Source organism: Cyprinodon tularosa, unplaced genomic scaffold (genome assembly GCF_016077235.1).
Source record: "Cyprinodon tularosa strain WSP-4 unplaced genomic scaffold, ASM1607723v1 ctg385, whole genome shotgun sequence".
NCBI classification, from domain to species: domain Eukaryota; kingdom Metazoa; phylum Chordata; class Actinopteri; order Cyprinodontiformes; family Cyprinodontidae; genus Cyprinodon; species Cyprinodon tularosa.
Window position 1 is genome coordinate 792,432 of NW_024039102.1, and position 24,809 is coordinate 817,240.

The 24,809-nt window shown below is 42.1% G+C and overlaps 2 protein-coding genes across 6 annotated transcripts in view; one reads left to right on the plus strand and one right to left on the minus strand.

The window, feature by feature from the left end:
* The window catches only part of patj (PATJ crumbs cell polarity complex component), an 81,665-nt gene extending 64,033 nt beyond the window's left edge, over positions 1 to 17,632 (minus strand). For all 5 annotated transcript variants that reach the window (XR_005281830.1, XR_005281829.1, XR_005281828.1 and 2 more), the window contains exons 1-6: positions 17,461 to 17,632; positions 14,093 to 14,131; positions 13,707 to 13,885; positions 5,574 to 5,780; positions 5,365 to 5,504; positions 4,635 to 4,797 (exon numbers count right to left, since the gene is read on the minus strand). Coding sequence is in view for 1 of the 5 variants with exons in the window: in XM_038297297.1 (XP_038153225.1) it covers positions 4,635 to 4,797; positions 5,365 to 5,504; positions 5,574 to 5,780; positions 13,707 to 13,885; positions 14,093 to 14,114 (711 nt within the window). In the remaining 4 variants the exon portion in view is untranslated. The remainder of the gene's footprint in view (positions 1 to 4,634; positions 4,798 to 5,364; positions 5,505 to 5,573; positions 5,781 to 13,706; positions 13,886 to 14,092; positions 14,132 to 17,460) is intronic.
* A 1,483-nt stretch (positions 17,633 to 19,115) lies between these two features.
* On the plus strand, positions 19,116 to 22,644 carry tm2d1 (TM2 domain containing 1). The gene is made up of 7 exons (XM_038297204.1): positions 19,116 to 19,277; positions 20,003 to 20,075; positions 20,356 to 20,464; positions 20,611 to 20,702; positions 21,599 to 21,672; positions 22,181 to 22,307; positions 22,452 to 22,644. The coding sequence occupies exons 1-6, from the start codon at positions 19,161 to 19,163 to the stop codon at positions 22,289 to 22,291; spliced, it is 576 nt and encodes a 191-aa protein (XP_038153132.1). The 5' UTR covers positions 19,116 to 19,160; the 3' UTR covers positions 22,292 to 22,307; positions 22,452 to 22,644.
* Positions 22,645 to 24,809: the final 2,165 nt, after the last annotated feature.

Genomic DNA, 24,809 nt, shown 5'->3' on the forward strand with positions numbered 1-24,809 from the left:
AGAAAATGTACAGAAAAAGTAGGAAAAGAGGAAATCCGAAACTTAGGGAACTAATGTAACGGTTTTTACTGTCAGAGGAGTTGTGCTCTTGTCCTGCAGCCCATTATAGGAGCATGGAGACAGAAAAAAAAAGAAAAGAAAATAGTTAAAGAGAAGTTCAAGCAGCCATGAATATAGACGGGATTTAAGCTCAGATGAGATGAGAATAAACAGCTTTTGGATGAGAGATGAGAGGAACGGCTGAAACTGAACAGCAACTGAGTGACGGACATAGTGGCTCTAGGAGCTGCATTTCTATAAACAAACAGCCATGACAGACTGGAATAGATGCAAACAGTAAATAATGGCCCTGTTGTTTCTAACTGGGACACATGACTGTGTTTCTCTGAGCTGATTGGTCAGCAGGCTGGCTAACTGTACCTGAGCGGCGGCTGGTCATCGGTTTCCAGGTGAAAGGCTGTTTAGAGCTCAGCAGGTAATTACAGCTGCTTCAACCCTGCTGCCACACACACACACAGCACCAGGGAAATATCCTCTCTTTACACAAGAGTCAACATTTTACATGAGAGTCCTCACTTTACTGGTAAGAAACAAAGAACTAAAATGAACCCCAAAACAGCCAGGAATAAGTCGTCACTTCACCAGTAAAACACAAAGATAACATCCTCTCAGCTGCAGGTACGCCCCTCCCCCTTCCCCCATGGTTTCTTATTCCCAACCTGACCCGAACAGCAGCTCTGCCTGTGGACAGAAACAAACCTCCCCTTCAGTCGGTTCCAGAAGCTTGCAGTCTGATGAACCTGAACCCAGGGAGGAGCTGGACGCTCTGCTTCCCAACCGAAGTTCACAGGTTTCCCAGGGAAGGATCTATTACCCAAGACAGCACTAAAACGACAGAACGGGGCCATCGGGCCATCAGGAGCCATCCAGGTCAGGAGTCTTTTAAGGAGCAGATGTTTGCTGACAAACACCTTCTTCCATATAGAATCCTCTTTCTTCCAGGACGTCCCATGGTTGAACCAAACCATCACACCTCCACCACCATGCAGACAGTCGTCATGAGGAGTTTGTCCTGATCTTGCGTTTGGGTTTCTCCAGATATGGAGCGCAGCAGGTCAAACATGTCTCCTCTGTCCAGAGGACATCGTCCCTGAAGTCCTGTCCTTCAGCAGATGCAGATTTGCTAACATGAGTCCTGCTGCCATCTTGGTTCTGGAGGGAGGAGGTGTTCTCCTCAGCAAACAGAACCCAGTACTGATAACTTCATGAAGAATTGAGCTGCTGGACAGAGTCCAGTAGAAGACAGGAAATAGAACATGGACATTTAAACCAGGATCTAAGGGGAGCAGAAATGGATTATTAATGGCAGCCGGTGATCCCAGGTTTAATTCAGCCGTAATGATTTGCGTCATTATCACACAGAACTACACTGTCCCTTTTGTTTGGTTTCCTCCTCCTCCTGTGGGCCTGTTGGACCCGGGCCACATTCTGCATTCCGGGCCCTCGACCCTCCCGCTGTCGTTTTATTCATGTCCCGTTCGGATTGAGGTCACGCTTAATGGAGCCGTGACAAGAAACACGACTCCGTCCCGGAGGTTTACAGCCGCTCTCCAGCACAGCAGCTTCAGGTGTGTCCGACCCGCCAGGCCGCCGCAGCCGGACCGCTTTTATTCTGCTCCCACCGTCTGAAGCCAACAGCTGTAAAAAAAGCCTCCCATAAAGAAAGCCATTAATCTGCGACTCTCTGATGATTTTACAGCTTCTGTCTATTTAGTGGATATTATCCCAGCAGGGACTGGGATGGGCCTGGTTCTGGATGTATTTATAGGCCTTCTAAAAGCAGAGGGAACAGAACCCTGAAGACGCCTTAAAATAAATGGACCTGAGCAGAAAGTTGGAGGGAAACTCCTCCTCAGTTCATTAGAAACTTCAGCTCTCAGGTTCTCCTCCAGTTGACATCTGGATACACTGATGACGCAGCGTTTATACTTAGTCCAAATATACCAACAGGTTGCCCGCTCAGGTGACCACAGGGGGAGCATCCATCGCATTTAAACATGTCTGACACCAAAAGAACCAAGTTTGACCCAGTAACACGACCTGCTTGCGTTTTTTATTTTCCCTCTTTAACCTGATGGACAGACACACCATGCCGAGAAGCAACGACCAGGAGCAGAACCATCAGAACACATGGAGAACTGGTTAGGAGCAGACTCTGGAAGGACCTTGACTTCATTTATGGATCAGAGGACAGCAGCTCGGATGTTCTGGACAGGAAGCTAAAATGTGATCCTGCAGGTTCTAACTTTCAGGACATTGGAGAACTGATCAAAGTCCAGAACTGGTCCTGGTGTCTGGATCAGGACTTTAAATCTGAATGAATCTGCTGATGCTTCTGGAGCGAATGAAGAACTAGATGAGAACTAGTGACCCGTCGCAGTCTGGTTCTCCTGTCTGCCAAGGCTCGACTCGTCAGTCATGTCAACATTCATCGATCGCTCTCCCTCTTGGATCCAAACACAGAGTGTCAGGAGTGCCGCCTTTGGTGCAGCGCTAACTTCATTTCCTCTGAGGTCATAAAAAATGATTCGAGTCAAAGTCAGCAGCCTCACAGCTCCTCACAAACAGGAGGTCTCACTCTGATGAGATGCAGACGCTCTCAAAGTGACCTCCAGTCTGAATGAAGCTGATTTCAGCAAACGGTCTAAGCTTCTGCTGCTTTTGGGTCAGGACTGAAACAATTTAATCCAGAACCATAAAGGAATGGACCTAGGTCTGGTTCATGTGCAGAGCAGCCATGTCCTCTGGCTGAGGCCTCTGATGGAGCCTCAGGACCACAGAGGAAAGGCTTCTCACTGGTTTTTAATGTTAAGGTGGAACTGAGGAGTAAAAGCAGGAAAACATGGAGATTAAAATCTAGGACTGGAAAAAAAATCTGTTCCAGCAGGAAACAAACTGCTGACTTTATCACCTCTGAATCAAAACCAGAAAATAAATTAGTTTAACAAACACTCCCAGCAATCCTTCTTTATTATATTTTTTTACATTTTCTTATGATGCATAAAACATTCCACCTTTTCTTTCTTCTTCTCCAATGGACATTAACCAGGGAAATAACTCTGAGCTTCTTGAAAACGTGTAAGGATCAAACATTTATCTCATCCTGAATTTCAGCTGCTTCTCAGATTAAAAGTACAACTCACCCTAAGGTGGGTGGTAAGAATGTACTTTCCAACATTTTTCTGATTTTCTTAAAGTAATATTCTTTGTGGTTCCTCTTTCCACCTTGAGATCAGGTGAAATTTAAGTTAGCAGTAGATATTTTAGCTAGAAGTTGTTTATCCTTTCTTCACATCTTAAATCTGATGTTATGAACCAACAGTTACTAAGTACTTGAGGAGCCAGTTTACTAAATACTTTTTTATTTTATCATGTTATTTCTTTGATGATTTCTTTCTACCCTTACTTGGGTAGAGAAATGTTAAAACAGCGCTGCTCTTACTTTAGTAAAATCTTTGGGGACTTGAACCTTGACTGTAAGCAACAAGATTCAGCCTGACCCTGAAAAAAAAAATGCTGAAAATTGAAAAGTGAGAGTCAGCAGACCCTGAGGGGGCGGGGCTGTGGTCGGGACAAGTGAACATGGAAGATAGCTAAGCAGGCTGGTTTATGCTCAGAAACCAGGTCGTCCGCATGTGTGTCGCAGTGAACGCGAATGTGCTCCTGCCCCTTCCGCAGACCTCTCCAAAATTGTAGGTGACTGCAGACAGTGCTGCAGACAGGAGGCCTTTGATTGGTCATATCTACATCCGCTGTACTGTATTTCCTGTTTGGTACCTTCCGGTTTGTTTTGTTTGTATGACCACCATTGTGGAAAACGACTTGTGAAGATGGACCGGCTAGTAGAGCGAGGTGCACGAGAACGCTGGAACCCTTTTTCCACCTGGTTCCCGGCTCTTTTTCGCCCTCATGTCCCTCCGTTGTCGCACAAATTTGCCCCCACTTTCCAACAGCCTCGGCTGTATCTAGACCCACAGCTAGTTCCTGATTGTCCCTCTTGAAAACTGGGACACTATCCCTTTACCACTGAAGCTATCACCTAACTGTCTTTAAATAATTATTAAAACAGAATTTTTTAAAGAAAAAAATGAGAGCGCATATCATCATTAGAACTTCTTTTATTATTATATCTTCCATACAGGGGCCAGGACGTGATCTACAGGGGCACTGGCCCCCGTTGGCCCCTGTCTAGAACTGCCCATGATGCTCACCCATTCAGAACCAGGGGAAGCATGAGAAACCGATTAAACCATTTTGGACTGTGGGTGGAAGCTCATTACCAGAGCCCAGGCCCGTCTCGCTGCACAAATTCCTATTTGTAGTAACTGTTCTGATTCTGGTCTCTAAAGGCTGAATCCAGTGCTCCAAAAAGTCAAACGGAACCTAAATGTTTCTGGGAAGAGTTCTAGATGTTTGAGTCCCATGGATCTGGGCCCGATATTGGTTCTCAGGAAGCGGGTCAGAACAACCAACATCACAGTTTCCAGAAACCATGTAAAAACTAAACGAAATTAGAAAGAAATAAGACCATGGACCCCAACCGCCTGAGCAGCTTCAGAACATCAGCTGCCTACCTTGTTGATCAGACCTCCTTCAGGGGACCAGTCCCGGGCCACCACCAGCTGCGTCTCCCCAGGCTGCTGCAGGAGGCTCAGCGCCTGCTGATGGCTCATCCCCGGTTCTACTGGGCTGCCGTTTATCACCAAGATCTGGTCCCGCTCCCGGAGACGGCCGTCCCTGCAAAAGAAGTCCGTCAGAACGCCAGTCCAATCATGAAAAAGTTTAGAACATGTTATATAGGTCTGGTCGTCTAATTCAGGTTTGTCCGGTTCTGTTTGGGTCAGAACGGTTGTGTTGTAGTTGTTCTGTTTGGATCAGAATGGTTGTATGTTTGAGTCAGAATGGTTCTGTTTGGGTCAGAATGGTTCTGTTTGGGTCAGAATGGTTCTGTTTGGGTCAGAATGGTTCTGTTGTAGTAGTTCTGTTTGGGTCAGAATGGTTCTGTTGTAGTGGTTCTGTTTGGTTCAGAATAGTTTTGTTATATTGGTTCTGTTTGGGTCAGTATGGTTCTATTATAGTAGTTCTGTTTGGGTCAGAATGGTTCTGTTTGGGTCAGAATGGTTCTGTTTGGGTCAGAATGGTTCTGTTTGGGTCAGAATGGTTCTGTTTGGGTCAGAATGGTTCTGTTGCAGTGGTTCTTTTTGAGTTATGAACGGGTAATCAGGAGCCAGAGAAAACGCTGAGCTGGCTCCAGCTGACAGAACCTGCCAAGCTAAGCCTCTGGGTCAGAACAATCTAATTCACCTGTGGGCGATTCCTCCCGGCTGGATGTGTTTGACGAAGACGCCCTGACTGGCGGTTCCTGTCGGATTCAGACCGACCACGCTGAAGCCCAGCCCGTCTGAAACGGACCGGGTCAGGCTGATCAGCTCTGTTTGACGGCCCTGCAAACAAAACCACAGTTCAGATGTTTGCCGTTTCCCCGACAGCGAGTGTGCAGAGGCTCCGCCTACCTTTGCTGCAGCCAGGATCCACCTCTGCAGGTAGTCAGCTGTGGGCGGAGCCTGAGAGACGTGTGGTGCCGACCCATTGGTCAGAGTGGAGGTGGAGGCTGAAAGGGGTGGAGTGGAGCAACTGGACGGATCGACGGCGCTCATAATGAGCTGGCCCCGTCTGGAGAAGCTGAAGTCACTGCGGGCATCAGGAGGCATGCTGCTCAGCTGTGGAACAGTAACAGAACCGGAGCAGTTAGGGGAACCCAGAACCAATCAGAGAAAAAAACATTTCATTCAAAACATTTTCTTAAAATTTTCCTTTGAGCTGGAAAAAACATGTTCAGGATAAGCTAGGACTTCCAGCTAAGAGGTCCGGCTTTAAGGAGGAAGACTCAGAAGGTCCGAGTCGGCCCTGAAGGATGTTGGACCGGGTCGGACCATCTCTATGGAAACAGACAGAAGGTGTCTGAACAAAAAGTTCAGCCCAGAGAAACCAATCATATCAGAACCAGAACAGAAATTCCTGTGTTGTCTCCCTGCCTTTAAGATATCAGGTGTTTCGCCAGACGTTCCTCTGACATCCATTAAAGGTTCCTCTGCAGATGGACCGGAAGAGGAGCCCAGAGCCTACGTATGACACATTGGTTTCATCTGATTCATGGCTGGATAGAGCCAGAAGAGACCCAACGACCCTGACCAGGAGAAGCTGTGGTCAAATGGACCGGTTCTAGAATGGTGGGGCTGCAGCTGGTGATTCATTTTCTGTTTTATTGATTCATTCATCTAGAAGAGAAGCTGGTGATAAAAATGAACCGATAAACAAATCAAACGCCCATCCAAAGTAAAAAGAAATATTTTCATTACATTTTAAAAAGTGATAAAAAAGGTCTGAAACAGAACAAAACTCAAATCAAAGATCAGAGATCCAAGCAGAGGTTCTGGACAGAACCGATTTACAAACAAAGAAGGTTTTATTATTTACACAGGGAGAAATTTAGGACAGTTTGACTTTAAACCTGTAGGGATGGATGGATGGACGGACAGACGATAAATAGTTCGACGGCCAGATGGATGGATGGATGGATGATGGATGGATGGATGGCCAGACGGATGGATGGATGGATGATGAATGGATGGACGCCCAGACGGATGGATGGATGGATGATGGATGGATGGATGGATGGATGGCCAGACGGATGGATGGATGGATGATGGATGGATGGATGGCCAGACGGATGGATGGATGAATGAAGGATGGATGGCCAGACAGATGGATGGATGAATGAAGGATGGATGGACAGCCAGACGGATGGATGGATGAATGAAGGATGGATGAATGGCCAGGCGGATGGATGGATGGATGGATGGATGGATGGATGGATGGATGGATGGATGGATGGATGGATGGATGGATGGAAGGACAGCCAGGCGGATGGATGGATGGATGGATGGATGGATGGATGGATGGATGGATGGATGGACAGCCAGGCGGATGGATGGATAGATGGATGGATGGACGGACCATGAATTGATGCATGGATGGATGAAGGATGGATAGATAGATGGATGGAGGGTGAGACGGATGGATGGATTGATGCTTGGATGGATGGACGGATGGACAATAAATGGATGGATGCTAGAAGGACGGACAGATGGATGGATGGATGGATGGATGATAGATGGATGGATGGATGGATGGACAGACAGATGGATGGATGATAAATGGATGGATGGATGGATGGATGGATGGATGGATGGATGGATGGATGGATGGATGGATGGATGGATGGATGGATGGATGGATGATAAATGGATGGATGGCCAGATGGATGGATGGATGGATGGATGGATGGATGGATGATAAATGGATGGATGGCCAGATGGATGGATGGATGGATGATAAATGGATGGATGGCCAGATGGATGGATGCATGGATGGATGGATGATAAATGGATGGATGGCCAGATGGATGGATGGATGGATGGATGGATGGATGGATGGATGGACAATAAATGGATGGATGCTAGAAGGACGGACAGATGGATGGATGGATGGATGGATGGATGGATGGATGGATGATAGATGGATGGATGGATGGATGGACGGACAGACAGACGGATGGATGGATGATAAATGGATGGATGGACAATAAATGGATGGATGGATGATAAATGGATGGATGAAGGATGGATGAATGGATGGATGGATGGATGGATGGATGATAGATACATGGATGGATGGATGATAAATCGATGGATGGATGGATGGATGGATGGATGGATGGATGGATGGATGGATGGATGGATGGATGGACGGATGGATGGACGGATGGATGGATGATAGATGTTGAGTTCATCTGGATCCAGTCCAACATCCTTTCCAGTCTTGCAATGAATCACATGAGGTTGTATTTTTTTCCACCTGTTGAGAATGGAAGGCTTTCTTCCATCACCTGATTGTTTCTGGTCAGACGTATGAACCCAGGCTTGTTTGAAGGAAGTAATGTGCTGAGCTGCATCAGGATGAAGAGACGCATGCAAGGACGCGGTCCACAAAAGACGGGGAGTTAAAAATGAGGCTGAGGGCCGGAGGTAAGTGGGAGGAGAGAGCTGGAGAAAGGAAAATCAATAGATTCCTCTGCAGGCTCTTCCTCCGTACAGGTAATGTATTAATGACCTTTACACTCACATTGTGGAAACTTATCAGTCTGCAGCTTATTTGGGCCGGGCTGACGGAGCAGGATCGCGAGCCATTTCATCAATACGGCCGGGACAAGGCCGTTACTCAGCCCAGGACACCAGATATTAAAGGCTGATAGATCCGCAGGAGGCAGGGGATAAATACCGCAGCTCCGCCCACACCTCCGCACGCCGCTCTGACCTTCGCAGCACTTAGAGTATGAAGCTCCGCGCAGCTTATTGCCATTACCTTAATTTGGCTGCAGATTGTTTATTGTATAGGCTGCACGTCAGAGAGAGCAGCGGCTGAATACAGATGGACGAGCAGAGGGAGAGAGAAGGCTCTCAGAGCGGCTCACGTGACCCTGGGGCGGAGCCACACCTGGCAGAGCGGGGGGAGGAGGCTGCCAAAACATGGGCCGGTTCTGATATGATCCTTATTACAACTGGAACATAAGCAGCTCAGTCACTGACAGGATCACAGCCACTCTGCAGATAAAACACGTCAGAAGCTAAGAAACAAGGTCCAAGTAGATCCTGTGGGATCAGTAGAACCTGAAAGCTGGGAGTTAAAACGCTCCATGTGTTCCTGGGAACATATTTACATCTGGAAAAGGAAATACTCAGACTTAAAAAAAAAAGAAGGAAAACTGAAGAGTTATGGAAATTCCTATGTTAAGTGGGTCACTGAAGTAACCACACTGACTTTATCTGTAACTGATGGAGGGCAGAGAGCAATCTATAAGCCGTCCAATCAGAGAGCAGATCTGCTCAGGGTGTGACTGCTGATATCACTGCACAGGTCCGCTCCCTCTGAGCCAATCAGATTACAGCCTGGTTACTGATCAGAACCAGGAAACTTTTTTCCTTTCAGGGATTTTCGTTAAACTAAACCAAATGTAACAATTTAACCGAGGCAGTGGAGCCTCGGTTAAATTGTTGGAGTATCCTCTACTACAGCCTATATTTACTGAAGTAAAAGTTAGATTTAACCAACCAAGAAATGACTCTAATAAGTGTAAAAAGCATTTGTAAAAAAGCTACTTGACTATTAATTAATATTTAGAAGCTATTTAATAAAACATTTTAAACAGTAAAATTAAATGTAATATAAATATAATAAAATTAATGAATGCAAAGTAAGTTTCTTAATATAAGTTTTTTTTTCTTCCAAATTTAATAAACCAATACTTACAGATATGCAAGTATTCGGCTGATATTAGTTTAAGGCCAATACCGATTATTTATTTCTCCAAATAACAAAACGATAACAATCTTTACAGAAATTTTAATTTAAACAAACAAAAAACATCAATTAAGAAAAATTATTAAACATTACCAACAGATAGTAAATGGAGAAGGTGGAAAAACAACCTCATTATATGATGTCAAGCCATGGATGCTGAATACACTGATGAATCAGTGAATATGTGTGGGTATTGCCTGATGCCGATACAAGGAAAACAAACAGCAGCTGATGTATCGGTCCAGCTCTACTCCCAGCAGTGAATGTATTTACAGTACAGACAGAAGTATTTGGTCATCGGTTTATACATGTGTATGGAATTTGATGACATCCTACTCCTCATCTAAGGAGTATAATTAGTTGATGGATCCAGACTCCCAGCAAAACAACTTTAAATATTCTGTAGACATGCACTGCAGGGCTCATCATTGGATGGAAACAAAACAAAAAAAGCAATTAAAGAATTAATCTCCACTGGTTCATCCTAAATGGGATCTCTGAGGTTGAGGAGAGGATTCTGTGCAGCAAACCTTCAGTCTATGTTGAAGAGTTGCTAATTTCAGCCAATGAGAAAACTAAATGTTAGCTGAAACAGACCTAATGAGCTCAGCAAAACAACAAAGCATGAGTACAGGAAGCCAAACTTTTACTTAAATTGTACATCTCTGTGTGTGTATCCGTTGCAGTAAATCTACTCCTGAAATTAGATTTTGTTTAAGAAGTTACTTAAAGGTGTTGGTGTAAGGCTTCAGTTAAAATCCAGAGTGAGAAAGTGGATTGTTTTTTTTACCCCATTTACATTACCCTTGAAAAACCGTGCCGAAACCGGTCCGAGCTCAGTAACTGAGGTAACGCTAACTGCTCATTAGGGCTGGGAAATTAATTGCATTTGCAATATAATCGCAATTTTACAAAATGCAATTTTCAAAATCCAGAGGAACACAAGTTGGTCACATTACATTAAAAAAAGAGAACATTTCCCAAAGTAGCCCTTAAGTTTGCGGTAATATTTTTAAAGTGGGTTTGCCACAGAAAGGAAGAAAAAAGTTGCAGCTAGCAGACAGATCCATGCAAGTAGAGGTAAGCCCTTTATTGCACAAAGGTTACAGAACGTTCCTGGAACAATGAACTCTGGATAAGCAAGCTTTCAAGGCAATGAATGAAATTTAAATCTTGTGTGCACGTTCTCCTTTAGAGGCGATGAGTGTAACTCCTCCCAGCCAGTAAGTGGCGCCCTGAAGCTCGCCTGCTCAGCTAATGCTAACCAAATTTAAGCTTAGTAATTCAGAAAAAAGGCAGCAACATTTGGATAGCCTCTGAGCTCCTTTGCTTCGCTGACTCACCACCATTGGTCAAAACCTTGCTGGATGTTCAGCACCAATGTTCACCAGTGTTCACTGTAGTTTTGCTGCTTGTTGAAGATGCGTTTCTCAGTGCTCTGATTGAGCAAATAGGACCTGGCTATGACTGATTTCTGTCTCATGTGACTTCAAACTACGTCTCCTAGTATCATCTCCCGTCTCTGCATCAAAATCAGAAGTAAATATTTATATATTAATATGATATTTACAAATATCAATGATATTTATAGTATACTTTTACTCTGCACAGCTCCAAACTTTCCATGGAAGTTTCTAAAAAAATTATTCATCAAATAAAACCTTTAAGTATTCGTAATTAGGTACTGCCCACTTCTGCTGGTTAAACAGCTCTAATTTGATTGGCTGAACCTTCTACCTTTGTCTCAAGCTCATTGGACCCTGATGATGGCATCCAAACAACCTCAGAGGCTCCGCCCCATTGACCTGCTGGTAGGTAAGATTTAGCCTGGAGCAGGTTTCGTGGAATCAGAACCAGAACCCAGCAGGATACAAACAGAATGGGGCCAGTTCCACAAAGCCCACTGGGCCCAAAGCCCGCATTAACCACAGAACCAACCTTCCACACCAGGGGTCCGTTTCACAAAGCAGGTTTACAGGGAAACTGACTTTTCCAGACCACAAAGAGAGTTTATCCAACCTCTGTTTCAGTCACCGTAGAAAAATTCTCCCCAGACCTAACCTGGTCGGTAGCACGTTTTTTTCAGTAAACATGGATTCTCCTCCGTCTCCACTCTCCTTACAGCCAATCAAGCTATTTTATTTCCTCATTTAGTCAGATTTCTGTAGTAATTTTGTAAAAAAATAAATAAATAAATAAAATTATATATATAATTTCCTAGGTTTGTTTGGCTACGTTCACACTGCAGGCCTTGATGCTCCATTCCGATTTTTTTTTTTAAATCGATTTATTTGCGTTGCCGTTCACATTTCCAAATATATGCGACTTGTATGCGATCTCCTGTGTGAACTGGAGTGGAGGACGCAGTGACGTCACAGGCCAGCGTGCTCGTGTTTCATACACTTACTCTAGCTTAGGTATGGTATGTAGTAGGTAATATTCTTTTTTTTTCCTATAAACAAATAAATACTAAATGAGCCAATGTATTTTAATGGGATTTTATGTGTTAGCTATATATAAAGCAGTGTATAATTTTAGCAGTGTATAACATTTTGGAAAATTATATAATTAATTTTCTGAATAGAATAACATATTTATAGGGAGAGGATTCTACAACTCAGTTGACAGGGCATGAGATTATTTGTGGTTTGTTTAATACCGGTAGGAGCGAAATGCTGATCGTTTTATTTTCATTTAGTTATATTTACAGTACATGAAGCACTACTGAAATAATTTTCAGATTACACATAAATAGATTCATTAATTCCACGGGGGAAAAGGAATTACTTTAGGGTTAGGATTCACTCGATGATAACAACCTAATGAGCCTACTGGCCCAATCTGAAGCCATTCTATGGGACTGATAGCCGCTTATAACGGACATTTATTGGGATGATCACATTCGAAGCGCACCTGCAAACGGCCACTTTATTATGTACAAGAAGACAGAATCAACATGATGATCCACAGGTTCTATATATTAGAACAACGTTTTTATACTTCATCCTCACCTGCTGCCAGAAGATCTCACCTAAATAGATACATTGATCTATTACCATTCATGAAATTATCCCATAATATTTTCATCTATGGCAAAAAATGTTGATATACTGATATACTGAATGTATTCACTAATGTATTCCTAATATTTGAAAATACTTTTTTTTCCTTTGTCTAAATGACCATTTCAAACAACATGGCACTCTCCACTTCCCTAATAAACATTCTATAAATTAATTTCAGAACTCCATATTCCTAATATTACTGGTCAGCATTCGTATTATTTTAACTATTAAAATTGTTTTTCAAATATCATAAATACATTTTCAGTCAATCTGATTAATGTCAGAACGGCCACTTAAAATGTGTAAACATTTCCACATATATAAATCTTAATTCTTATCACAACCCTAGTATTTATAACCCTTGTAATTTTTAAAATTCAGTTTCTGTTAAAAAAAAATAATATATTACAGTTAGGTCTAGGAGTGTGATTTTGATCGGAAAAATCTTATTTTAGTGATCTACAAATGGAACAACCGAGAGGAGAGTGCTTTTAATAAATGTATAAACGTCTTGCCATAGCCCACTTCCTGTATTAACGTATGCATTAACTCGAGCAACAATCCTCCTTTGCCACCTTCCTCTCCTTTGTAGTTGTAACACTCTTTTTTAAACACACTGTCCTTTTTTATTTTTCTGCATTTCTGCATTAAAATCTCTTCTTCCAGTGGGGTGAAACAGGCACTTCCTGTTGCCTGTTGTCATGGTGAATCAATGAATCAGTGCTCCGCTGAGAATAGCTTTTCATACTTGTTGTGCACGCGTTTAACTCTGAGTGGACCTAGTTAAAATTGATTGAAGTAATTGATATCAGCCGTTGTGAAACTGAACACTTCGAGTTCCCGACTTCAGGATAGATCAATTTAGAGTTGCGAATTTAGAACCGATTTTTTTAAACCTGCTTCGTGAAACTGACTCATGTAACCTTTCATTTCTTTGAGCTTCAAGAATTTATGTTTTTATCTTGACCTGACGCAGCAACACCAGGGGTCTGAATTTTGATTAGTCCTAAGCAGACCAATCAGCAGCTGAAGATGAAGATACATGACGTCCTGCTAAAAATAATACAAAATGATCTGATCTAAGGAGACAAGAACCAGATACCCGTTCCCATCATCTTTCCAGCACCAGGGTACCGTCAGGTTCTTAAGAGGGAGTCTCACCTGGTTCTGGAGCTGTCTGAGCGAGTACTGCAAGGTCAGGATGTGGCTGAACAGCGGACTCTGCAGCGTCTCCCGCAGGTTCCCCAGAGTGGCGCTGTGGGTCCACTCCTCCTTCTGGACCAGTTTGGACTGCAGCCGCTCCAGAGCTCCCAGTACCTGCTGGCGCTCTGCGGAGGAAACTGGAACACACAGACAAACGGACCTTTTAGGTTCTGATTCATGCATCATGCTTACATCAACTGGGCTTCACTTTCTGGTTCAGGAGAACCCAACAGAACATTCTTTGTTTAGGAAATATGTGCTTATCTGAGTTACAGTTAATCATTAGCTCCAGAACCCATAAACAGAACCCTGAGTCCAAGCAGAAAAAAGGGGGGAGGACTTACCCACAGGGACATTGTCCAACATGGCCGTGCTGGATCCGCCTGAACACAAAGAACAGAGAGATGACCCAAATCAGACGGTACACAGTGGAAACGGGTCCAACAGGACACCAAATCACAGATTCTGTTTAATATTAGCGGAACCTCTGCAGCAACGGGCAGAACCCCAGGCAGAAAACTCCATGTCCACTAACAGCAGGGGACAGACTGGGTCCAATTGGACAGTAGTACCCAGTACTCGACCATCCTCCCCATACCATCCCCAGTCACATTTTATTTCTGAATGTGTAAAATTTCTACTATATATTAACAGTAATGGCAATAATATTGCCCTTTCAATATCTGTCGTCCTGTGGGTCACATGTAGCCTGAAATAAATCAAATCAAAGAAGTGTCCTTCCATGGCTATGGAGCTGATCCCAGTTGGAAATTAGTCCCTAACTATGTAGGGGCAGTGATAGCCATGCCAGTCCATGGACTGACTGCAGTTCTACTGTAAGGTGCCTCGGTCAAGGTCAATGACCGGCGTACCTGACATGTAATAACCAGACCATGCATAGTGCTTTAGGTTAATAGACTATATTAATTAGGCTATGTGTGCTTCCATAAAAAAAATAAATCCACCATCCCCCTTCTTTTTTTATTTTTTACTACTAGACTACTGGTACCATGATTGGATCGAGAACCTGGACAAGAGGAGATGAATCAATCCAAAAGGTTCTGAATGTTTAGCCGATCAGAAAACTAATCTCAATCTAAGCTTAATGTCATTAGAATAATACCTGGGTCATTTCCACAGGTGGCAAGTAACAAAGTACAAATACTTCCTTACTGTACTTAAGTACACTTTTTAGGTATCTATACTTTACTCCATTACTTTTTTTTCTTCCTACTTCTGACTTCTACTCATTACATTTTCACACAAGTATCTGTACTTTCTATTCCTTACATTTTTAAAACAAACGTTACTCGTTACTCTTGGCTTCGGTTTAAGGTTTATAAATATTTATTTCACGTCATGTGCACCATCCAACGCAGATCATTGGCTCCATCCACATCTAGTTAAAACTAGTGTAATTGGATGAGTCATATAACGCAAACACTCCTTGATTAGCTAAAGAAAATCATCAGAAGCAAGAAGGTGTTCTTCAAACTGCAAATGTGAATTGTCTATGCCATGCTACAATGTTGGAAAAGATGTTGAAATGTCTGAAAGGTCGAACGCAGGCGAGAGCGTATCGGGAGACGGAGACCAACAAGTAGGGTTGTCAAAAGTATCGATACTCAAAAAAGTATCGATACCGAAACGTTGTATCCGGATACGATACTCATTTTCAAAAGTATCGATACAGTGCCACCACCAGTGGCACCTAAGTAGCCATTCATCTAAAGTGCAGAATAGAGGACAATGCACTTTCTGAACACTGTGTGATTGAATAATTCTGTGCAATTATTTTTGTTTCTTAACCGGTTTGGCTAGTGTCATTGTTATGTGTGCAAAGCATAGCCAAAGAAGGAACACTTCATTTTAGTTTTGTAAGTTTTTATCAAGCTTGCTTAATATTGTGCACAGCAAACAACCACAAAATATTGTTCTTATTGTTTATTGTATTTTATTTTTTAAATGAAAATATTTCTGTTGAATTTTGGAGTCTTTGTTTTTATCCTTGTGTTATCGAAAATGGTATCGAGTATCGAATATTTTCCTTAGTATCGGTATCGAGTTGAAAAGTTTAGTATGGTGACAACCCTACCAACAAGACCTCCCTCATCCTTGGTCCTATATCAAAGAATTTTTCCAAATAGTCGTAAAATTGAGCTTTCAACTCATATAGTGGCATCTGGCTGTTTTTTTTTTTTCAAGGTTAATTTATACGAGGGGTCTTCAACTTTTTCCAGGCCAAGGACCCCCAAACTGATGGTGAGATGGAGCGGGGACCCCCTAATTATATATATTGAATCAAATTGTGTTATATCAAACTGGTCACTCTATTACAGATGGAGTAATGTAATGAAAGTAGTTTCTCCCTGGGATTATTAAAGTATTCTGATTCTGATTCCTGGTTGATGGGACAGGTGTTGTAAATGAAACAGTGTCCAGCTTGAAAGATCTCCTGTGTGTCGCTGAATGTGAGCATTGATGACTGAAAGACATCTTCTGCCTCCATTTATCTGTTTGCTACAGTGTGTTCAATTCATGTGTATTTAAAGACATTTCAATTAGAGGAAAAAATTGCAGGTGGAATATTTAAAAAAAAAAATCTAATCAACCAAAACTTTTGTGACCCCCATGAAGTACCTCAGCGGACCTCCTAGGGGTCCTGGACCCCCTGTTGAAAACCTCCGCTTTATACTTTTTGTTTTTGGAGCACATCGTTTTTCACTTTTACTTAAGTAAAGAGGTCAAGTTGATACTTCAACTTTTACCAGAGTGTTTTTAAACTGCACTATACTTAATTAACAAACGTCTGTACTTTTGACACCACTGCTCATTTCATTCTATCTTCCTGTGACCCTTCTAAAACCCTGAGTCATGCTTCTGATCGAAACAAAACCATGGAGGTCCAAACAGGATGGGATTTTTCATCTAGAAGTTGATTTATTGATTGTATTTATCTGAGCTGAGGAGATCTAGAAGCAGAAAGGGTTTCCTCTGGGTCCTACAGTCAGAACCTGAACTGATCAGAGACAGACAGGTGTCCCTCCAGGTGTCTAGGTGTCTAATGGACCGGAACCATAACCTGATCACCCCTTTCTATAAACCTTCATAATTTATTTTTTACACCCAGTTTCTAAAACTAACTATGAAAGGTCTCAATGCGCATGCGCAATGAAGGTAACAGTTTCTGTGCTCAGCAGGTGAGAAGAAAACCGCAGGTAGCTTTCAGAACCGAGCCGAATCGGACCTATGTGTGTATTTACACACCTGGTGGTCCACCTCAGAGCACAGACCCCTGCGGAGGAATAAACGAGCCGGAAACACACCTGGGCTCACCTGAGGGGAACCAGGAAGTGAGGCTAGCGGCTACGAGGGGCGCGGTCAGATGAAAGCTGCTGTTTAATCAGTTAACCCGAGATTTTTTATTGACCCAGAAACCAACAGGTTGTCTGTTTGGGTTTCCGGGTGAACTTTGTTGGTGAAACAGGTGCGTCGAACTTAGTGGACAGGTGGAAACTCTCTGGAAACCGGGTTAAACGCCTGACATTGAACGCAGCTTTGCTCAACAGCTGGCGGTTCGAACAGACCAGAACTGGTTCCGTTCAGCCGAACCAAGACACGGGCACAGAACCAACTGACCCAAAACAAACAGTCTAAGCAGCTAAATAGCTAACTAACTGTTTCCCTCAAAGCGACTAGAACCAGAACTCACCTCTTTGGCTTCGGACCGACCCACTGAAACAGAACCGAGCCTCCTACAGTCCAAAAAGTCCGAACACAGGTTAAAAACCATTCGGAACTAGAACCAAATCACTTTGGCTGGATCCAGTTTGGAACCAGCGTCGCAGTGATGATGCATTCAGGTACCGGTGGTAAAAAAGAAGTTTAGTCATTTTTACTGAACGTTCAAAGAACACCAGAGGGTTCGGTTCTGTAAAGTCACCCGCTGCCCGGTTCTACAGGGAAGTTTTCCTCTCAACCTATCTGTGGTTTATTTACACACACACACACACACAAAGAAAAAGGAAAATAATTTTTTTGTTTTTTCGGAAGAAAAACATGTTGCTTTTATTTTAGAAAGCCTTTATAAACTCCAACAATTGATTAAATGATTCGTAGAAATAAAGTTCTTGATATAAAGAAAAGGCTACTTTTACACAAAAATAATAAAATATTTAAATGATGGAATTAGCTTGCTGTAATATTTTGATTAAAACTAGTAGATTTATATATAACAAATTTTTTTTTTGTTGTTTTTAAAGAAACTAAAGATGTATGAGATTCAACAGCTTAAGCGGATCTCTGTGGACTCTTGAACCAGAAGTTTGGACTGTTCATGAACTCATCATTGATGTTGAGGAGGACTTTAAACTTCTGATGTCACTGACACTCAGGATTCTGCCTCCTCATTTTAGATCAGATTCTGGTTCAGTAGAACTGTTGGGTTCTATGGAGGTTCTGAGTTATTAGATCAGAATCATATTTAAAACTTTGACTGAACCGTTTCTGTTGGTGTAGGAAAACTTTTTCAGGGACTTTTTTATACAGACAATAATTTCTCCAGTTTAGGACAATTTCTCCTTCGCTCTTTTCTGCAGAACCATTCTGACAATCATCTAACCTCCTTTAATTTGGAAAAGATTATATATATATATATATATATATATATATATATATATATATATATATATATATATATATATATATATATATATATATATATATATATATATATATATATATATATATATATATATATATAAATATATATATATATAGAACTGTAAAAAATTGAAATTCTGTTTCTGTGGTGTTTCCTCAGCTTAAAGCATTGAAGTCCCTAAATCTGGTTCTTATCCGGTCCCCTTAGGAGAGAAAAGTCCGAAAACAGATGTTTGGTTTGGTGCAGACTTTAGAAGAACCTGAAAACTGAAGACTGTCTGCTGCGCTCAGGGTCTCCGCAAACGTGGAGAAGTTCTGATAGCAGGTGAATTGTCTTTCGACAGGAGGAACCAGGCTGATATCAGATTATTTCACAACAAATTACAGAAGACTGATTATTATTCCATCTGCTGAGATGTCATTGGGCCTTCATACAGAACTTTTCTATTCAAATTTCAACCGTCCTTCTGACACCTGACTGCACTGAAAAATGAAAGCTTCATCTAAACCAGACCTAAAGTATTACTTGCAGCAATTAAAGCTTTATTTAAATAAAACAAAAATAAATACATTTTAATGCTGAATCCCTGAGAAACGAAACTGCTATTTAAATGAAGCTTTTTTTTTAAAAGCTAATTAGATAATTTCACTCTGTGGGTGCCTCTGATGCGGCACGTCGGATAGATTTCTGATTTCCCACAGCCCTCCGCCCCTGAAGTGAGCACCTTGTCACGTGATGTTTTGGTCATCATGGCGGCCTCCTTCAGACGGCTGCTAAGTTTAGGGTCCTGGCTGCTTGTCATGTTGTTCTTTTGCGGGTCTCTGACTGAAGATGCGGAGGACTGCAGCCACCTGAGACTCGGACAATATCCTTACAGTCACGTGACGCTGCGTAGTTCACCTGTTCAGGACGTCGGTAGCTCTTAGCTTAGCTTAGCATCAACTGTCATTCTGATTTACCAGATGTTGTTGTTTATCTGTAGTTTTCTGAGCTAAACGAATAGAAATTACATTGTTTAGTTTTTTCTTCTGATCTAATTAATAAATAATTTATAAATCTATAATTTATATATTCTAATAATTTGCTAAAAATACAGAATGCATTATTAGCATGAAACATGCAGTCTAAATCATTTGATCTATAAATTCACAGAAACAGAAGAGATTAATTTTTGATCCTAAAATTAAAAATAATGACGTGAGCGGAAATGAATTTAATAACTGATAACTTTGGCTATTTAAGGTTCAACAGCATTAAAATGCTTCACTAGTTTTAAATAGGCCAATAACTAATCATATCTCTTCTTCAGTTTCAGTAAATAATTTCTTTATTTTCGATTTTTATTTTCACTAGTATGTTTATAGTTTATTTGTAGGTTTTTAGATTTAAAAACAAAGTTTTCATCACTGATTTTATAAAAATGATCTCTAATCTCAATTTTTCCTCCTTTTTTTCTGGATTATTTATGGTCCTGTTATTTTGGTTTGGGGAATTTCTAGAAAAAATAACATGAACCTGACTGGTTTCACTGTGAGGTTCTAGTCCGGCTTCATTATGAGTGGTTCTGTTTGACTCCTTTACTCTGATCACGTATCTCTGCAAAGATCCAGAGATCGATGAAGCCACGCAGGAGCCGAAGAACTGCCGGGACGGAGAGGCTAAAGGTGAGCAAAGGCCCGCTTCAAATTCTGGTTCTGGTCCAGCTTTTATCGGTTTGGTTTCCTGGTTCTGAACTGGATGTTACCTGAACAGACCCAAGCGTCCAAATGTGTCTCAGGTTGAAGGTAGATGCTGCTCTGTAGTCGGGTTCTTCTGATTGTGAAATCAAACCAGTTTAGCTCAGAGATGCTGAGAAGAACCGGATGTTTGAGTCCAATCAGAACCAGCAGCCTGCCTGTCCAGTGTCCTGGTTCCCTCTCTGTAAGCATGTCTCTGTGCCTGCAGTGGATTGCCACCCTGCTCCAAACGTCACCTGTCAGCTCTCCAACGGAACCGAGGTCCAGTTCAGCGGCGATGAGGTGGGCTTCCAGAAAACCATCTCCTGCAGGAACGTGTGAGTGTTTCCTTACTGGTTCTGAGGCCCAGCAGCCGGGTCGGAAACAGAACTCAGCAGGCAGATCTGTCTTTAACGACTCAGCCATCAGAACAGGAGCTCCGAACCGGGTCCATCTTGGTGTCATAAATATATTTTCCTCTTAGGAGCGGTTCTTCCTATAAGGTGGCCGTGGCTCTGTCTCTGTTTCTGGGCTGGCTGGGAGCAGACCGGTTCTACCTGGGATACCCGGCCCTCGGTACCAGCACACACACTCACTGCAAACATTAAAAACTTAACTTGGTCCTCACTCTTATTCTAAAACATGAGCATAAACACACTCGGGTCCGAATGGCTCTAAATAAATAAAAAAAAGTCAAAAAAATCATGATTTAATTTTTATCATTAAAATGCTAAATAATGTTTTCAAAGGTTGTTTTTTTCTGACTGATTCTATTGAACAGAATTAGAATTAAATTTTTCTGTTTAGGTACAAGAAAAATATGCTTATAATAGCTTGAAACTTTTGTTTATAGATTTTTATTGCATTTTTATTGTATTAATTTGACATAATTTTACTTTTCAATTTTCTTTAACCATCAATTAATGTTATATTTTGTAAGATTATTTAATATAAACTATTTGTTACAATTTTAAAACATTAGTTTTAATCGTTTTAATATTTCTATTTTATGTATTTTTTCTATAATTTTTTTCCTTTTCTTGTTTTGCTTATTTCATGTTTTATTTTTAATTATTATTAGTTCCTCAGATTTTTAAAAATGTATTTTTTGTATAAAGTTTTTAATGAAAGTTGCTGAACTGATTAAATTAAAAAGGACGGATGAGTGTGAGGTTTGGCTTAATGGCAGCAGAACCCGGTCCAAACCGCTGGATTCTTGTTCCTGAGGAACCGGTTCCTCGCTCTGCTTCACTTTCAGAAGGTTCTGGTTGGAGGACAGCCTGGTGATCTGGACTGGGTCTGTGTGGACCGGGTTGATAACCGGAACCGACCCACTCCAGTGAGTCGGTTCTGGTTATTCCTGCCTGTTGGTGTCATCACTGGGCAGCGAGATTAGCACCAGAACTTTAGCCCAGTTGGTTTAGAGATGTCCGATTCAAAGGTTCTGATGCTCGTGTCCTCTGTGTTTTCAGGTCTGTTGAAGTTCTGCACGGTCGGGTTCTGTGGGATCGGAACCCTTATCGACTTTGTTCTGATCGCCATGCAGGTGGGTCCAGATCTTTTCCTTCAATCAGGTTCTGGCAGGAAGTGACCTTTAGAACCCAGTGGGCCGGGCTGGAGCGGGCTGGCACCAAATTAACCTGAGGCGTCCAGCAGCGCTGCTGCTTTTCTCAGGACCCCAGAATGAGATGTTCTGGTTCTTATCCTGCTGGTTCTGGTTCTGAGAGGATGGGGATACTGAATCGGCAGGGGAAGGACTGGGTCACTATCCGGCCCGGTTAAACGGACCGGACCTTTGCTCTGAAATCGTCATGGTACTGATTGTTCTGCAGCTTTAACCTGGAAGTTAATCCAGAGAACTGAACCAGGTTGGTTCTGATTGGAGCTGCTGGTTTTTCCCTTTAAAGTCCAAAAGCAGAACTTCAGAATCAGAACATGTTTGTTTTTAGATTAAATCTATTTGGACTTAAACCCATTTGAATTTAGGCTAGAACCATTTTTATCAAACAGAACCTGCAGTTCTCTGAACCGGACCACTTCTGTGTCTCCTGCAGATCGTGGGTCCGGCTGACGGGTCCGACTACATTGTGGATTATTACGGCGCCCGCCTGACCCGCCTTTCCATCACCAACGAGACCTACAGGAAGCCTCACCAGTCCCTCTGATCGCCCGGGCCGAGCCGTAAGTCCAAGACCAGAACCGGCTTAGACTGTTTCTGGAGCTGTAGAAGCCGGGTTATGTAACTGGGTTTGGACCTGGTTCTGAAGCCTCTTTGGACCTCTAAGATCCAGAACCTACCTGATCCCAGACTCTGTTGTCCTGCAGGCATCTCCGTCCATTTTTTTGGACAACTGGACCTTGCCCACCGACTGGAGGAGGAGATAAAGGTCCAGTGCAGGTGTCCTTCATGTCCTCTAGGTGTCTTCAATGTGTCCTCCATGTTCTCCTGTGAAGCTCAGTTGTTCTTTTCTGTTTCTGCTCTAAGTTATTAAGTTTTGAATAAATATTTCTGTCTCCATCCACGTCTCGTATTGATCTGTTATGACTGGGTCGGTCTCGGTTCAGAGACGTTCTGAAAGGCCCAGTAGGTGAACTCTGAAGGTGCTGCTTGGAAACTAGAGCCACTGAAGTGGATGTCGGTGCCATGGATGTGGACTCCGATGGAAGCGTTTAGGTTGGAGGCATTGGTTCCTCTGAGGAGATCTGGACCTCTCCGAGTAAAAACCGGATCTTCCATGAACACATTTTTATTTCTCATCTGAAACCAAAAGAAAACAAAACCAGAACCGTTAGTAGCACCAGGACCCTGCATGGAGGGCTGTCCAATCAGAAGGCTGATTACTGCATTAGATCAGACTAGACTACGGTGAGGAAACCAGTTGGTCCAGAGTCGGTCGCTCTTTTCCCCCCACAAAACTGCAGAACCATAAATATGGATGCAAGGGCCAAGAAAGGTTCTGACCTTTTTGCTCTTCTCAAAGAACAGCGATATTTCTGCTTCGGTTCAGCTGAGGAACAACAGGAAGGGAAGAGGGTCCAATGAAGCAGACACCAAGTGGCACAGAAGGTTTAATTTATTGCTTTAAAACACAATTTGATTATTTATTGTTCAAGGAAGTAGAAGTTATAAATAAATCCTCTCCTAGTTGTTCATACAGAGGTATCAAAACAAGAAATGCAATAAAATGGTGACCTGAAAGTCCAGTAAATCAAAACAGTTTTCAGCTGGTTCTTAAAAACACCCACTGAGCGAACAAAGCCAAAATCAGGAGCAAAGGTCCCGTTCCCCTAACGGTTCAGGAGATTCTGGGTGGAGGATCAAATGCTTTGAGCAGCGGACCTGTTGATTAAAAGTTAACAGATACAGGAAACCAAACTATTGAAACCAGTGGAACCAGTATCCTAGGGGGGATGTTGGTCCGATTACTGGATTCAGTGAGAGTTCCAGCTGCTGTGTTCTGGACAGCTTGCAGAGGCGAAATCCATGAGCTGTCCAGTAGAGAGAACATTACAGCCATCTAAACGTCCTGACTGATGAATGATGTTCTCTAGATCTGCTCAGGAAACCAACACTGCAAAAGCTGAGCTAAAAATAAGTAAAACTTCCTCTAAAAAGACTATATTACCTTCATCTGAGCAGATCACTAATAACTAAACATACTGAATTTGAAATAAGATAAAGTGTTAATCATTTTAAGTGTGAAAATATTATTCAATTGGCAGATTATTTTAATCTAATATTGACAAGGAAATTATCATTTCAATTGGAAGAGAAAGAAAGACCAATGATGATCTCCCTCAATTTGGGGCCCAGTGTATGATCTTATCCTGTGGGGTCAAAAGGCTCATCAGAACTGTGGGCAGAAACTCCAGAACCAAATTTACAAATAGATTTTAAAAAACTCCAACAATATGATTTCCTAGATTATTTCTATCTCATTTCGTCTCTCATAGTTGAAACGTATCTATAATGAAAATTAGACGGGGATTTACCAAAATCAAAATTCTTGGCCGAAACTGAACACAAAAAATTAGGAAACCAAAGCTGAAAACCAAACACCCAACTAAATTATGTCAAATATTAGGCCCATAGCATTTTTGGCACTCAACATCTCTATGTGCTGGCTGTGCCTTTGGTGTGTCGTCACATGTTTCTGTCGTGTTTTTTGGTGTTAAATGTATATTAGAAGAAAACCAAAAATGCACCTTTGGGTCATTTTGGGACAAATATTTTCGTAGGCTGAATCCTCTGTGTATCCCTAATACAGACCTCATACTGAAGGTAAGAGGTTGACAAAATATATTTGTTGCCCCACTGTGTCTTGGACAAGGGGGGACAGCCTGTCTAGCTTGTTTTGAAAAATGTATATAAATTAATGTCATCTGTGTAGAGGTGTTACTTTATCAGCTAGTGGAAGAATGCAAAGTGAAAATAATAATGTGCCTAGAACAGAGCCTTGTGGGACACCTCAAGTCAGAGAAGCACAGTCCAAGGAGAACCTTTCAATCTAGAAGAGAGCTATTCTAATGCAGAATCGTAAACACCAGCCAGAACCGTTAGTTGTGTGCTGGACATTATCAAAGTCTGCATTCAGATCAAATAGGTCCAACTCAAAAGATTTTCCCACATCAGCAGAGATTGACGTTAACTCTAACTAAAGCAGTGTCAGCGGAGATTTGACA

What these genes read in the sequence shown, in the direction of transcription:
- tm2d1 (XM_038297204.1), top strand. Translation starts at nt 19,161, where the DNA reads ATGGCGGCCTCCTTCAGACGGCTGCTAAGTTTAGGGTCCTGGCTGCTT. An exon ending in ACCATCTCCTGCAGGAACGT is followed by an intron (nt 20,465 to 20,610) that starts GTGAGTGTTTCC and finishes TTTTCCTCTTAG; the next exon opens with GAGCGGTTCTTCCTATAAGG. An exon ending in TTGTTCTGATCGCCATGCAG is followed by an intron (nt 21,673 to 22,180) that starts GTGGGTCCAGAT and finishes TGTCTCCTGCAG; the next exon opens with ATCGTGGGTCCGGCTGACGG.